The sequence below is a fragment of the Bombina bombina genome, chromosome 6 (assembly GCF_027579735.1).
Source record: "Bombina bombina isolate aBomBom1 chromosome 6, aBomBom1.pri, whole genome shotgun sequence".
Classification (NCBI taxonomy): Eukaryota; Metazoa; Chordata; class Amphibia; order Anura; family Bombinatoridae; genus Bombina; species Bombina bombina.
The window spans coordinates 797,719,204-797,736,480 of NC_069504.1; the positions used below are offsets into that span (position 1 = coordinate 797,719,204).

The following is a 17,277-nucleotide window of genomic DNA, read 5'->3' on the forward strand; positions in this document are numbered from 1 at the left end:
AATGCCCATAATTTGCAACTTGGTGTAATCTGAATTATGATAGAGTTTGAAGTGTCTTGCTACTGGGCTATCCATGTCTCCATTCTTAATGTCGTCTCTATGCTCTCGAATTCTACTTTTGAACTCCCTAGTAGTTTTACCTACATAGAATCTGGGGCATGAACAGTTAAGCAGGTATATTACGTTTTTAGAGGTACATGATATCCTCTCTCTTACATAGTACACCTTACCCCTAGTTGGGGTACTGAAAATGGCAGATCTTTTAACAAATGGGCAGTATACACAGTGTCCACATGGTACACTGCCTGCTTTATGTTGTGACACTGTTAACCAATTCTTGGTTTCCTCTTTTTTAAATTCGCTGTGTACTAGCATATCCTTTATGCTTGGGGCCCTTCTCGCCGTCAATAGTGGATACTCTGATATGCATCCCCTAAGTGATGCATCATCAGACAATATGTGCCAATGGTTATTGAGGATACCTTTTAGCTTCCTCCAGTGTGAATTATATTCCGTAATTAATCTTACTTCTGTGTCACTATTTGATTTCTTTTTGGAATATAGGAGGTCAGTTCTACAGGTTTTTCTTGCTCTCACCCATGCTTTTTCCACTATTTTTCGAGAGTAACCCCTTGCTAGGAATCTGTCTGCCATTATTTTAGCTTGTTCTTCAAATACTTCTATTGAAGAGCAACATCTTCTGTTGCTCTTCAATAGAAGTATTGGGTGGAGATGTAGACCCCCGATCAATAGTGGTTCAGAATGAAATTATTACTTATAACTAGTAATTGGATAGAGGTGCACTTGCCACTAGAAGCGGAGTACTAATACATCCGTTAATTATGACCAGTATAAAAAATATAAAGATGTGTGGTAGTGCACAATTGAACTCTCAAATTCCAACACTCACAAACTGTGCTGGCAGTCCCAAAATAAAATACAATACAATATGAAAGAAGGATTGAGCGAAAAATTATCAGTCAATCAAAAGAGGGACACAGGCCGCACATAGTTAACCAGAGTTTTATTACTATGTAATTCTGAACAACCGTAAATCAGAACGTCTACCATCCAACCTATTCCTTGAAAGCGGAATACACACCAACTAAAATATACAGGTATTAAGAACAGGCTGGCCAGCTATTCAATAAATTATATCTCACAGACTTGCATGCACCATATACACAGTATCCATATACACATAATATCATTATTGCAATTGTAAATGGGAGACAGGTAAATGAGGATCTTAGTAAACAAAACTAGTCCATCAATTTTTACGGGGCCCCAATGTTGCAGCTGTTATTAACAAGTAACTGTTCAGTTTCCAAGCTCTCAGTGTTTTCACACGCTCTGGATCTGGACACAGTTTCTTAACTTTCCTTTTGTACAATGTAACAGCTTGATTGCTAGATATATGCTTGTAATTCCTTTTGTGGTTAAACTTGTGAGAGATATTCATGCAGTGTCTTTCTGAAGATTTAACGCACACTGTACCTTGGCGGGACAGACCCGGCTGTCAGCTGCAAGACTTTAAAGCCAATATAAGGGACTATTAATTCAGTACCTGTTATAACGGTTAGGCAATGCAAGAGTCTTTGTTGCTGCAATAGGGCTGCTTCACTTGCTTACCGCCATGTACCCTTCAGCGTTTCAGCGTTCCTCAGTGAGATTCAAATGCTGCTGGCTCTGTTCTCTGCCGCTCACAGCTGTTCACCTGTTGTGCTTTGCCCAATCATGACGCGTTTCTCCCCTCCCACATAGGGCTGAGTGTCGGGGCCTCATCAGATGTGTATCTAGGGGGGTGTGTCACAGGCTTTATATTACCATTGGTTATCAGTACCTCCCCCTCTTTTTCACAGCACTATTCAAACTACACAGCTTCAAAGCAAAACCGTGTCATTCAATCGGTGTAAACACTGCACACAAAGGAACTGATCATTAATATTTACAATATATACACAGAGATAGACTTGGCTAATGCATACTTTGGATTAGATTGCAACATATTACGGATTATTACAATTTTATAGTTACAACTTTATGGACACACCTCCACTGCTAAATATATTGCTTTTTACCTACATTTACTTGTTTTAAATATAATTGTGTAGCTGTTATGTTCTTTTTAGATTAAAGAAACTTTCAGTTAATGAACATTAAAGCCTACATTATACTATAGAAACAAAGGTATATGGAGCTTCCTAAATGTCACTACCCTATTTTTACCAAATACATATTGATCGCAAGTTAACCCTTTTTGCTTATACATATTTTAGATAAGGAGAGCTTTTCACAAGAAATGTGCATACTCTATTTTCTCATTTAAACCAATTGGACTTAAGGTATTTAACCTAAAAATCCATCTTGATTCATGCTGCAAAATGATTTTGTCTAAGTGACCACCCCTTCTATTCTGTTTTAACTGTTCAATGCCCATAATTTGCAACTTGGTGTAATCTGAATTATGATAGAGTTTGAAGTGTCTTGCTACTGGGCTATCCATGTCTCCATTCTTAATGTCGTCTCTATGCTCTCGAATTCTACTTTTGAACTCCCTAGTAGTTTTACCTACATAGAATCTGGGGCATGAACAGTTAAGCAGGTATATTACGTTTTTAGAGGTACATGATATCCTCTCTCTTACATAGTACACCTTACCCCTAGTTGGGGTACTGAAAATGGCAGATCTTTTAACAAATGGGCAGTATACACAGTGTCCACATGGTACACTGCCTGCTTTATGTTGTGACACTGTTAACCAATTCTTGGTTTCCTCTTTTTTAAATTCGCTGTGTACTAGCATATCCTTTATGCTTGGGGCCCTTCTCGCCGTCAATAGTGGATACTCTGATATGCATCCCCTAAGTGATGCATCATCAGACAATATGTGCCAATGGTTATTGAGGATACCTTTTAGCTTCCTCCAGTGTGAATTATATTCCGTAATTAATCTTACTTCTGTGTCACTATTTGATTTCTTTTTGGAATATAGGAGGTCAGTTCTACAGGTTTTTCTTGCTCTCACCCATGCTTTTTCCACTATTTTTCGAGAGTAACCCCTTGCTAGGAATCTGTCTGCCATTATTTTAGCTTGTTCTTCAAATACTTCTATTGAAGAGCAACATCTTCTGTTGCTCTTCAATAGAAGTATTGGGTGGAGATGTAGACCCCCGATCAATAGTGGTTCAGAATGAAATTATTACTTATAACTAGTAATTGGATAGAGGTGCACTTGCCACTAGAAGCGGAGTACTAATACATCCGTTAATTATGACCAGTATAAAAAATATAAAGATGTGTGGTAGTGCACAATTGAACTCTCAAATTCCAACACTCACAAACTGTGCTGGCAGTCCCAAAATAAAATACAATACAATATGAAAGAAGGATTGAGCGAAAAATTATCAGTCAATCAAAAGAGGGACACAGGCCGCACATAGTTAACCAGAGTTTTATTACTATGTAATTCTGAACAACCGTAAATCAGAACGTCTACCATCCACCCTATTCCTTGAAAGCGGAATACACACCAACTAAAATATACAGGTATTAAGAACAGGCTGGCCAGCTATTCAATAAATTATATCTCACAGACTTGCATGCACCATATACACAGTATCCATATACACATAATATCATTATTGCAATTGTAAATGGGAGACAGGTAAATGAGGATCTTAGTAAACACTACCACACATCTTTATATTTTTTATACTGGTCATAATTAACGGATGTATTAGTACTCCGCTTCTAGTGGCAAGTGCACCTCTATCCAATTACTAGTTATAAGTAATAATTTCATTCTGAACCACTATTGATCGGGGGTCTACATCTCCACCCGTTGATCATTAAAGAGATAAAAACAATGGCTTTCAAAATTTCTGATGATAAATGGGAAACTGACATAAATGAGGCCTTCAAACCAGTTATTAATGTTGATGAAACAAATATAGATGAGAAAAGCAGTGATATATTTACAGCATTTAAAGAATACAAAAAGAAAGCAATAAAAGAACTTAAAGTAAAATGGGAATTGGTTAGCCTACAAAATTATGTCAAAGAAGATTTAATCCCAAGAGGCCTAAGAATAAGGCTAGATCCAGGAATTAGTTTAAGAGGGGAAGAAGCAAATAATGATTTCATAGTAAAATGGAATAATATATTAACAAAATGCACATTAGAATTGATGCAACTAATAATAGATGAAGATCAGAAACGGTTAGAACAATGTAAAACAGATACCACAGTGATGTATGAAAAAGTTAACCTTTATGCACAAGACCCAGCCTTTGAGAAACTTAATAAAGATATGCAAAGGGTCTTGGAAAAATTACAAGGAGAGATTAAATTCAGAAAAAGAAGGAAAATGATGAGGGATAAAGATGACTTTAAAAGTGGAAAAATTTATTTTTATAAAAATAATAATTTGACACGACAATCCTATGACTCAGGTACAGACAACTCAGATGTTGAACTAGACACACAACCCCAAAACATTAGAGAGACACTACAGACGAGACTCCCTTTAGGAGGAGGACAAGGAGGGGGGGACGACGGAAAAGGGGCAGATGGGTACTCCTACAGGAGACCCAGACAGAGAGGCAGAGGGGGGAGAAACCGCCAATACCGACAGAATCAGATGGACAGAATGACAACGAGGAATCAAAAGAACGAATAACATCTATTGAGACAGAAAGCATTCTGGGGAATAATGCACAAGCCACCAGTGAATTAATGGTCATTAATTTATCTACAGCTAAACTTAATTTGGCACATTTAGAATTACTTAAAAAGGGATTAACTTTCTGTCCCAGCAACCCCTTAGACCAATTTAAGTTTATTAAAGATCTTAACTTATATGCTAGAAAAATTCTACTCAAAAAGATGTGGAAACATAAAGGGACTGTAAGTTCAAATATCTCTGAATCAGATATATCAGCATTAGAAGACGTAGTTTCCCTACTAGAGGATCAAGATGCTGAACGAATACAGGATGATTATCCCATGAAAACAAATTTTAAACCAAAATCAAAGTTCATGCCTCAACTATCTCTATCCCCTAGCATCCAAACTTTTGTAAAATGTGTAGAAGCAGATGTAAGTAAGATAGGGATCACTGGTATTGTTAACGACAATTTGAGCAGAAATGAAAGAATAGCTTTACAGGAATTAATGAAAAAGAAAGATTTGGTGTTTAAACCATCTGATAAGGGCGGCAATATCGTCATACAGGACCAGAATGCCTATATACAAGAAGTTAACAGACAATTGTCTGACAATAAACAATATGAAAGGGTTACCCATCAAGACTATGACAAATCATGTAATGAGTTAATTTTTCTTCTTAACCAAGCAAGAAGTGAGGGTTTAATTAATATAAAGGAACATCAATCATTAATTAACCCCTACCCAGTATTACCAACTTTCAAATGCCCACCTGGTCGCCCAATAATTTCGGGCATAGGTGGACCTACCGAGGGTATCAGTAGATATGTTGATTTTTTTCTAAGACCTTTTCTGGAGTCCTTATCCTCCTACATCAGTGACACAAGTGATGTCCTGAAGAAATTGGACAAAATCACAGTAGAGCAAGATCTACTCTTAGTAACTCTTGATGTGGAGTCCCTGTACTCCTCTATCCCCCACCAAGCAGGCTTAAGAGCATCCAGATATTTTTTGGAGTTAAGGGGAGAGGAGTACAGGAAAAACACTGAATGGATCCTCAGCCTACTAGAATTTGTTTTGAAAAACAATATTTTTTGTTTTGATGGCAAACTATTTAGGCAATTGGGTGCAACATGCGCACCAACGTACGCTTGTTTGCACCTGGATTTTTGGGAAACCAAGTATGTCTTCAGCGACCTCTCAGAGTGGGTAGATAAACATATCATACTCTGGTTGAGGTTCTCTGGACGACATACTTGTTCTCTGGAAGGGTGATGCAAAGTCAGTTCATGAATTTGTCAATATCCTGAATAAAAATGATCTTAATCTATTCCTCACATATAACATTAGCACAGAAAGTGCAATTTTTCTTGATTTAAAAATAACAAAACAAGACAACATACTGCACACCAATATTCATCGCAAACAAACAGCAACAAATAGTTTGCTGCAGGCGAACAGCCATCACCCTGAGCATCAAAAAAGAGGTGTGCCCATAGGCCAATTTTTGAGGCTCAAAAGATGTTGCTCTTCAATATAAGTATTTGAAGAACAAGCTAAAATAATGGCAGACAGATTCCTAGCAAGGGGTTACTCTCGAAAAATAGTGGAAAAAGCATGGGTGAGAGCAAGAAAAACCTGTAGAACTGACCTCCTATATTCCAAAAAGAAATCAAATAGTGACACAGAAGTAAGTTTAATTGGAGGAAGCTAAAAGGTATCCTCAATAACCATTGGCACATATTGTCTGATGATGCATCACTTAGGGGATGCATATCAGAGTATCCACTATTGACGGCGAGAAGGGCCCCAAGCATAAAGGATATGCTAGTACACAGCGAATTTAAAAAAGAGGAAACCAAGAATTGGTTAACAGTGTCACAACATAAAGCAGGCAGTGTACCATGTGGACACTGTGTATACTGCCCATTTGTTAAAAGATCTGCCATATTCAGTACCCCAACTAGGGGTAAGGTGTACTATGTAAGAGAGAGGATATCATGTACCTCTAAAAACGTAATATACCTGCTTAACTGTTCATGCCCCAGATTCTATGTAGGTAAAACTACTAGGGAGTTCAAAAGTAGAATTCGAGAGCATAGAGACGACATTAAGAATGGAGACATGGATAGCCCAGTAGCAAGACACTTCAAACTCTATCATAATTCAGATTACCCCAAGTTGCAAATTATGGGCATTGAACAGTTAAAACAGAATAGAAGGGGTGGTCACTTAGACAAAATCATTTTGCAGCATGAATCAAGATGGATTTTTAGGTTAAATACCTTAAGTCCAATTGGTTTAAATGAGAAAATAGAGTATGCACATTTCTTGTGAAAAGCTCTCCTTATCTAAAATATGTATAAGCAAAAAGGGTTAACTTGCAATCAATATGTATTTGGTAAAAATAGGGTAGTGACATTTAGGAAGCTCCATATACCTTTGTTTCTATAGTATAATGTAGGCTTTAATGTTCCTTAACTGAAAGTTTCTTTAATCTAAAAAGAACATAACAGCTACACAATTATATTTAAAACAAGTAAATGTAAGTAAAAAGCAATATATTTAGCAGTGGAGGTGTGTCCATAAAGTTGTAACTATAAAATTGTAATAATCCGTAATATGTTGCAATCTAATCCAAAGTATGCATTAGCCAAGTCTATCTCTGTGTATATATTGTAAATATTAATGATCAGTTCCTTTGTGTGCGGTGTTTACACCGATTGAATGACACGGTTTTGCTTTGAAGCTGTGTAGTTTGAATAGTGCTGTGAAAAAGAGGGGAAGGTACTGATAACCAATGGTAATATAAAGCCTGTGACACACCCCCCTAGATACACATCTGATGAGGCCCCGACACTCAGCCCTATGTGGGAGGGGAGAAACGCGTCATGATTGAGCAAAGCACAACAGGTGAACAGCTGTGAGCGGCAGAGAACAGAGCCAGCAGCATTTGAATCTCACTGAGGAACGCTGAAACGCTGAAGGGTACATGGCGGTAAGCAAGTGAAGCAGCCCTATTGCAGCAACAAAGACTCTTGCATTGCCTAACCGTTATAACAGGTACTGAATTAATAGTCCCTTATATTGGCTTTAAAGTCTTGCAGCTGACAGCCGGGTCTGTCCCGCCAAGGTACAGTGTGCGTTAAATCTTCAGAAAGACACTGCATGAATATCTCTCACAAGTTTAACCACAAAAGGAATTACAAGCATATATCTAGCAATCAAGCTGTTACATTGTACAAAAGGAAAGTTAAGAAACTGTGTCCAGATCCAGAGCGTGTGAAAACACTGAGAGCTTGGAAACTGAACAGTTACTTGTTAATAACAGCTGCAACATTGGGGCCCCGTAAAAATTGATGGACTAGTTTTGTTTACTAAGATCCTCATTTACCTGTCTCCCAGTTACAATTGCAATAATGATATTATGTGTATATGGATACTGTGTATATGGTGCATGCAAGTCTGTGAGATATAATTTATTGAATAGCTGGCCAGCCTGTTCTTAATACCTGTATATTTTAGTTGGTGTGTATTCCGCTTTCAAGGAATAGGGTGGAGGGTAGACGTTCTGATTTACGGTTGTTCAGAATTACATAGTAATAAAACTCTGGTTAACTATGTGCGGCCTGTGTCCCTCTTTTGATTGACTGATAATTTTTCGCTCAATCCTTCTTTCATATTGTATTGTATATATATATATATATATATATATATATATATATATATATATATATATATATATATATATATATATATATATATATATATATATAACTTTAACAGGTAAGTCCAGCACCTTTCTTAATGCTATTTTTTCAGCATTTTTTTCAGCAACCTTTTTTCAGATTATAGCAGTGCACGACCACTGAGTGGGGTCTGCCAGCCCACATTTATGGGGATATCGTAAAGCAAGATAGCGTCAGCACTTCTTCATACAAAATTCCACTTTATTGAGGTTTCAGACAAAGCTAAAAACAGTGACGTTTCGAGTCAACACAGACCCTTAGTCATGCATGACTAAGGGTCTGTGTTGACTCGAAACGTTGCTGTTTTTATCTTTGTCTGAAACCTCAATAAAGTGGAATTTTGTATGAAGAAGTGCTGACGCTATCTTGCTTTACCATATATATATATATATATATATATATATATATATATATATATATAAAGTCTGCAATATACTTTCATGATTTATTTTGTCCCCTTTTCCTGTAATTCCATCCTGAAATTGTGAGCTTTTCAGTTCCTGTTAGAAATGGAAGTGCAGAACACTGTTATATTCCACACAGCCATTGGCTGCACACTCTAGTGACCTATTTATAACTGTCCCTAATTGGCCACAGCAGGGAAGGTAACCTAAGTTACAACATGGCAGCTCCCATTGTTTTATAGACATTAAAACTTCACACTTATTTTATCACTATTTAAACAGCTAATTAAACATCTACATGTTACTCTCAGACTAATCTTTTCTTTGAATACATCTATCTAGCATATATTTAGTGTTTAATGTCCCTTTCATTTCTAATTGTGCTACTCCTACATGTTGTGGTTAAAATCAGTGGCACTGCCCTAATGTGAAATTTGAGACATTGGGGCCGAAGTATCAAGCTCTGAATGGAGCTTGATGCCCCCGTTTCCGAAACAGAAGTTATGAAGCAGCAGTCTAAAGACCACTGCTCCATAACTTGTCCATCTGCTCTGAGGCTGCAGACAGAAATCAACTCGATCGAATACGATCAGGTTGATTGACATCCCCTGCTTGTGGCCGATTGACCGCGAATCTGCAGGGGGCGGTATTGCACCAGCAGTTCACAAAAACTGCTGGCGCAATGATAAATGCTGACAGCGTATGCTGTCGGCATTTATCGATGTGCAGCGGACATGATACTCTACATCGTATCATGTTCGCTCATACTATGATAAATATACCCCTCTATGTTTAACTGAAAGTCTCCAATGCTCTTAGGATTTGGAAGAGGGAAATTACAGGAATACCAGGAACAAAAATAATTATTTTAATACACTATTAGGAAGGGCATAAAAGTCTATTTATAAATGTATAGTATATATCACCAATTCAATGCTGCATTACAAAATATCTGCATAAAACAAATGGTTAAGTGTTAAAAAAAATCATAAGCACGATTTGCAAATTTTTACGGTTGCAAAGCACTCCAGAGGTACACTCATAGAAAAGTATTTTGGGACTGTTTATCTTATTGCTTCTGTTTGACTGTAACAGCCAGTTGTAAATGGACTCTTGCACTGGTTTAAGCAATCACTGTGCAGCATATTATGCAGATTTGATTTTTAATTGAATGCCCTTTTAACACTAAAAATGAAATATATGCATATCTTACTTAAAGGGATAAAAAGGTATGTATTTCCATGCAAAATAGAAGCATTTCTGCAATATACTTTCATTAGCAAAAATACTTTTAGTAAAAGTCATTACTGTCTTTCTGTGGCATACGCACATATCCTGTAAGGGTCTGTGCACCAGTATTCAAACACCAAACCTTCTCAGAGAGCTGGTAGTGGTGTGTATTGCTTCTGAAGACATAATTTGTGTCATACAAGCCCCTGCTGACTCTATGAGAAGGTGTAGTGTTTGAATATTGGTGCACAAGACTTAGCAGGATATGTGCGTATGCTGCAGAAAAATAGTAATAACTTTTACTAGAAGCATTTTTGCTAATCAAAGTATATTGAGAAAATTATTTTATTTTTAATTGAAATGCACCCGTGAACAATTCACTTTTGACCTTTCTATCCCTTTAAGTGTCCCTAGGATTTTTCACCCTATACATACTATTCATGTCGTCACTTACATGTACTGTATGTATTGCATTTCATTGGCCATAATTTGCAGTCAAGTTTGGACCTTATTGAATACATTTTTCAAATACAAAGTTCAATAGATTACTAAGTATATTACTTGACAATATTAGATCGGGTTGACACCCCCCTGCTAATGGCCGATTGGCCGCGAATCTGCAGGGGGCGGTGTTGCACCAGCAGCTCACAAGAGCTGCTGGTGCAATGCTGAATGCGGAGAGTGTATTGCTTTCCGCATTCAGCAAGGTCTGTCGGACATGATCTGCACTGTCGGATCATGTCCGACAGACATTTCATATATAGGGGCCTCAGAGCATATTATTTTTGCATTAGAATGCCCCTTTAACTTAAAGTTGTTAGTTGAAATGAAACCGGTATTTGTTTAAATTCCCATAACTCAGGCAGATATGTTCTCATACTGTATGTACTATGTGATGGCCTTCTGTCTACAAATTACTAGTAAAGACATCCGTACCTGCTGTTTATATATATATATATCAAAAGTCAAAATAGCGTATAGCCCAGCACTCCAACCAGGTGGAGCAGCCACAACCTGGGTGCAATCCTTATCCCCTTAAGGACCAGCGACGTACCCTGTATGTCACTGGCCTTTTTTTGGGACTTGATTGTTTTATAGCGCTGTCTTGCCACCAGCGTTGAGACTGCTCTATTCCACAAAGCCTGCTGGAGGGAGGGCATTAATAGTGTGTTCTTGCTAGACTTGTGCTATTATGTCCTGAAAAAAACCTTAACGACCAGTGACATACAGGGTACATTGTGGTCATTAAGGGGTTAAAAGAGATAGTTAAAGAACAATGTAGAAGAAGGGCACTCTCAGGGTTTGTATAGAGACAAATATTTTCTTTATTCCTAGAACATTAATACATGGTCGACGTTTCGGCCCTCAGTTGGGCCTTTATCAGGACAGGTATTATCTTTAAACTGCTGAGTGGCAGTAATCATAGATCCAAACAAGCATCTATCTATGGATCTATGATTACTGCCACTCGGCAGTTAAAGATAATACCTGTCCAGATGAAGGCCCAACTGAGGGCCGAAACGTTGACCATGTATTAATGTTCTAGGAATAAAGAAAATATTTGTCTCTATACAAACCCTGAGAGTGCCCTTCTTCTACATTGTTCTTTATATATATATATATATATATATATATATATATATATTTAAATATATATTATCAGGACAGGTTCAGATAGTGCTGGGTAGTGGGAGGTTGTTGTTTATCAAAACAAACTTTGATTATAAATATGAAATAAATGAATAAGACACAGGTGTGTAACTTGCAAGGGTGCAATACTGTTTGCCTCTTTATTTGAAAGATATGGAGCGCAAGCCCACAAAAGCCACCAAATTTGCTACTACTTTCTCCCAGAGTGCAGCACAGAGCAATGTGTTGAAAGGGTTTAATGTTTAAAGAGTAGACTGCAACAACTAAACACCACTGCCAGCAGAAACTGTACAACTAAATAGTTTCATGGGTATTGCTTTTCATGTACAGTAAACTCTCACGGCAGTAAAGAAGTTAATGTCTCTCTCTTAAAAACCACAAGGTTGGATAATTTTGTAAAATACCTTCTCTGTACTAAGGACAACATGGATAACTCCAGGTACTAAACTTGGCAACCTTTACCATGCACAACCTGAGCCATGGATATGGGGTGGTTGGAGACTGTTATAGAAAGGGCCAAATTCTCAATGACTGTTGGTGACTTTTATGGATGAGGGGTGTTGGAGTATGTTGATGGGGTGAAGGACATGGGGAAGGTTCTAGCAGCTGTTAAACATTATTTTATGATATTCTCTTTATTTCTTTTTAACACTGGGTTTCTTCTCTTCAGCTTCCTCCTCTTCTTCTGCTTCTTTTTCTTCCTCTCCTTCCTCACCTTCTTCTTCACCTTCTTCCTCGCCCTCCTCTTCAGCTTCCTCTTCTCCTTCCTCACCTGTAAAGATAAGCACAATCAGCAACTATCGCAACTGAGCCAGGTGTGTACTATGCCAAAGTTTGACAATGCGACCAAAATTTGAGATGGACACTTTTCTCATTTACACTATATTTTCATGCTTTGCAAATTGCAATACTGGTGGGGAATGGACAAGTGCCTTTATTGTCTACCACCTGACAATTAAAGGGACACTAAATACAATTCATGCACCTCCCTCTAATCAAGGTGCTGCCATTATAGAACTTAGGTTACACTGCAGGTATCTAAAGGAGAGTTACTGCACATGTACAAATACGTCAGCACTGGATTGTAGTGAAAGACAGATTTCAACATGGCAGTACCCACAACAAAATGGAGCAGAGAATAACAATACTATGCTTATCAAAAGTATTTAGTGTTTAATGTCCCTTTTAATGTAAGGCCTTTTGTGTGTGTTTGGCAACATCTAAAAGTGTGTTATGTGGCAGCATTTTGATTTAATGATCTAAAGTATTAGACAAGTTTATTATTGTACTATTGATTGCATATAAGTATGTGTTTAACCCCTGCAATGTGGTTAAATACAGAGTTAAAGTCAGAGCAACAGTACGTTACTGGGACCTAGAGGAAAACATATCAAGTGAGCAAATGACAATATTTGCAAGTAGTAAGCTACTGGTACTGAGAGTATCCATTAATCGGCTTCAACAAACAATACCAAGAAAACTAACTAAATTTAATAAGAGAAGTAAATTGCAATTTCTTGCTCTATCTGAATCATGACATTTTTAATACGGACTTTAATTTCCCTTATTTTGTGTGTCTGGGTGTATGAGAGTAAAGGCTGTGACACACTGCAAGCGATGCAGCGCGAGGCGAAGCAGCTGCTTCGCACCGCGTCGCATCGCTTCTGAAGTTCAAATATTTCATCTCTGAGCGCTCAGCTTTGCGTCCTGACACAGCAGAGTGCTCAGAGATGAAAAGGCAGGACACACTGAGCGCACACAGCTGCATGTACACGCTGTGCGTCGCTCCGCTTGCAGTGTGCCACAGCCTTAAGTGTGTGTATGTGTATATTAATATATTTATGTAAATTGTCAAGCCATGCATTATACAGACGCTTAATGTATTAAGATCCATATCATTTTACAGAACTCTTAATCATTAACAACATACAAATACTAGTGTATAGGTACTTACTGAAATCAAACAGATCAATATAAACATTATCCCTTTCCAGATTCTCAGCATGATCACAGTACAGTATATTTTCTTTTGAACTATAGATATTTATTTCACAGTGAGAGGTCCTCATCAGTGTAGAGATAGGTGCTAGCTTTTAATTTTAAGTATACAGATCACAAGTATTATTGTACAGCACCATCTATTTGTTTGTAACTAGTCTTTACCTTCTCCCTCAGCCTCTTCTCCTCCTTCCTCTTCTCCTTCCTCTTCTTCCTCCTCCGGGGGTTCTGCTTTGGCCTCTTCTGCTTTAGAAGACTCAATGGTCTCTTCTATGTCCAATTGGTCCTCCTGAACATGGCTAGCATAATAGGATGGGAATGCACGTGAAGAAACATAAGAGCTGCTCTGAAGGCTATAGCTAGAGCGACCAAATATAGGAGAGCTCTGTGTGAAACCACTGGTCATGCTCCCAATGCCAGAAAACGTTAGACGAGTCTCTTCCCCTTCCAATAATTTCCTAGAGGATGACATAGTTAACACGTGAATGAACACAGAAAAACTAAATTATTCGGGTAATGTACATAACATGAAGGATGGGGCATTGTTCTAGAAACAGAGACAACTGGACACTAGAAAAGAAACTGGGTTTTCAGTATGGAAGAGCATTAGCTGGAAATATTGATTAAAGTGGATAGAAACATGGATGTTGTATCATCAACTGACATATGGGAATATAGTCTAGAAGATTTTACTAGAGAATGGATCACCTCGCAGAACAGACAGACATGAAGACAAAACAATCCTATCTTAAGAATAATACTGGCCATTGAACTTTAATTACATAAATATCTTAGGAATGAATGTGAAGGCCATTAGCGATGTGAGCTTTCATCTTACTGGTGTGGAGAAATGGGTACCTGTATGCGGCAATCTCTATATCAAGAGCCATCTTGACATTCAACAAATCCTGGTACTCCTTCAGGTATCTAGCCATCTCACTCTTGGTGTTCCTCAGCTCATCTTCCAGTCTGCCTATGGCATCCTGAGGAATAAAGTAAAACATTTAGAGGAACTGTTGCAATATTTGAGGTTATCCTAGCCTTATGGAAATTCTACATCCTCAATAGTTTAGAACAACTTGCTACCTCACAAATAAGAGCAGATAATCAGCTAGTAATGTTCTTCAAAGCTTACATGCTAAACAGAAAGGTGTGTCTCTCCAGCCACATAGAAACTGTAAATATGCTGCATTCAAACACAATGATCTGCCCTACTTCCAGGAGCTATATACAGATAGTACAGTGGTGATAATTATGTACAGTTATATGAAATTGCTTGCCATTTTATTTGACGTGTCTCTTGATAGGTAGATGATAGATAGATAGATAGATAGAGAGAGAGAGAGAGAGAGAGAGAGAGAGAGAGAGAGAGAGAGAGAGAGAGAGAGAGAGAGAGAGAGAGAGAGAGAGAGAGAGAGAGAGAGAGAGATAGATGATAGATAGATAGATAGATAGATAGATAGATAGATAGATAGATAGATAGATAGATAGATAGATAGATAGATAGATAGATAGATAGAGATAGATAGATGATAGATAGATAGATAGATAGATAGATAGATAGATAGATAGATAGATAGATAGATAGATAGATAGATAGATAGATAGAGAGAGATAGATAGATAGATAGATAGATAGATAGATAGATAGATAGATAGATAGATAGATAGATAGATAGATAGATGATAGACAGAGAATGAAAAACCATAAGAATTAAAAATGTGCAGAATACTATTCTTTTGCATGACTATGAACTCGCTATTAGTGTTGCTGATTTCAAGGGTATGAACACACAGTTAGCACTGCCCTGCTCTTTCAGACAACACTAAAATAACTTTAAGATTTCGCACACCAAACCATGTATCATCACAAACCATTTTAAATAAACATTTAGAAGTCTGTAATCATTTCACAAAGAAATTCCCATCAGAACAACTGGGTATTAAGGACAGAGATATATGAGAATATATAATAACAACCATTTTTCTGGATCCATAAGTTGGCAAATTTAAGAAAAAAATGTAGTGTGACATAAATGTTCTGCTAAATCTATTATTCATATATCTATACACCCCTCTGTGTGCACTAAGTACCTGCATTCCGGCAATTTCTGAGCCCTGCTTGTCCTCCAACTCTTGGATCTGCCTTTGCAGTGATTCGTTTACCCCTCTACAAGCTTCAATTTCCAGACCTTTGGCCTTGAGTAGCCTCCGGCTTTCGGACATTTCGTCTTTGGCAGCCCGCACTGCATCTGTATTGCGCGCAGCACTTTGCGTCAAAACAGTAAATCTGGATTTGAACCACTCCTCCGCGGATTGCATGTTCTTGGCTGCCAGCTTCTCATACTGAGCCCTAATATCTCGAAGTGCAGAGCTCAGGTCTGGCTTGGCCACGTCTACCTCCAGGGAAATCTGGGCATATTGAACTTGTGACTGTAATTGCGCCAGTTCTTCTTCGTGTACCTTCTTCAGGAATGCAATCTCATCCAGCAGGCTCTCCATCCTCTTCTCCAGTTCTACCCTTGCCAAGGCTGCCTCATCGGCCTCTTTTCTTACTTCTAGCAGCCTGACCTCTGCGTCTTCTCTGTTCATGACCTCTTCTTCATAACGTGCCTGCAAATTTTTTAGCGTTTCTTCCAACCTCTCCCTTTCCCCACGTATGCTCTGGCAGTCTCCGGTGGCATCTTCTTGAGCCATGCGCAATTCCCTGACCTCATGCTCATAGAGATCGCGCAGTCTGGAAGGCTCATTGTGTTTTTGACGCAAAAGAAGCAGCTCAGCTTCTAGCACTTTATTGCGCTGTTCCAACTCATGCACCCTCTCGATGAAGTTAGCGAAGCGATCATTGAGGTCCTGCAGCTGAGCCTTTTCCTGGGTGCGTACTATTTTTAGATCACTGCTAATAGCGGCTACTTGGGTGAGGTCCAGGCTATCGGTGTGGTGGGGCAACAGGGTGGAGGAGGTCGTGGTGTAACTTCTGCGCTGAATGGTGGAGGACACTGATGGGGAGTAGCTGGTCCTGCTGGGTGAACCATAGCTGCTCCTGATGTGCAGCCTGGGACTGCTCTCCACCACCCTGCGCTTGTAAGAGGAGTAGTATGGATCAAAGCTGTATGAGCTCATGGTGCCGGCTGGGACAGGGAGAGCGAGGAGCACCTCTTATAAAGAGCTGGGCAAGAGTGCTGCGCATGCGCGGTGGCAGGAGCCAAGCGCTCATTCAGCACCATGGACAGCCGCGAGTTCATCCTGTCATGTAGAGCGTTACTTACACCCTTAGCTTCCCATAAGCCTATCTATACACCGCCTACAATAGTGCTGTTCTCTACACTGTAGTGACACTTTATTTCCATCTATTAACATATTAACATTACCTAAACATAATGTTCACTAAACACATCTCTAAGATTTTATTTTATGTTTTATTTAACTGCTACGCTCGTTAAATTCATCAGTCTCATTATTTTTCTGCAGACAGCAATTGATTCCCATTTGACCTTCTATTTAACAGAGCCCCTAGCACACACATACGCAAAATACATGCTGCAGAACTTTCTCTCTCTCTCTCTCTCTCTCTCTCTC

At 38.5% G+C, this 17,277-nt stretch overlaps 1 protein-coding gene across 1 annotated transcript; it reads right to left on the reverse strand.

The window, feature by feature from the left end:
- Nucleotides 1-11,809: 11,809 nt before the first annotated feature.
- Nucleotides 11,810-16,828, reverse strand: NEFL (neurofilament light chain). The gene is made up of 4 exons (XM_053719448.1): nucleotides 15,793-16,828; nucleotides 14,558-14,682; nucleotides 13,865-14,157; nucleotides 11,810-12,473 (listed from the first exon to the last, which is right to left on the reverse strand). The coding sequence occupies exons 1-4, from the start codon at nucleotides 16,819-16,821 to the stop codon at nucleotides 12,337-12,339; spliced, it is 1,584 nt and encodes a 527-aa protein (XP_053575423.1). The 5' UTR covers nucleotides 16,822-16,828; the 3' UTR covers nucleotides 11,810-12,336.
- Between the last annotated feature and the right edge of the window lie 449 nt (nucleotides 16,829-17,277).

What these genes read in the sequence shown, in the direction of transcription:
- NEFL (XM_053719448.1), bottom strand. Translation starts at nt 16,821, where the DNA reads ATGAGCTCATACAGCTTTGATCCATACTACTCCTCTTACAAGCGCAGG. An exon ending in CAGAAATTGCCGGAATGCAG is followed by an intron (nt 14,683 to 15,792) that starts GTACTTAGTGCA and finishes TTTATTCCTCAG; the next exon opens with GATGCCATAGGCAGACTGGA. An exon ending in AGAAGAGGCTGAGGGAGAAG is followed by an intron (nt 12,474 to 13,864) that starts GTAAAGACTAGT and finishes TTATCTTTACAG; the next exon opens with GTGAGGAAGGAGAAGAGGAA.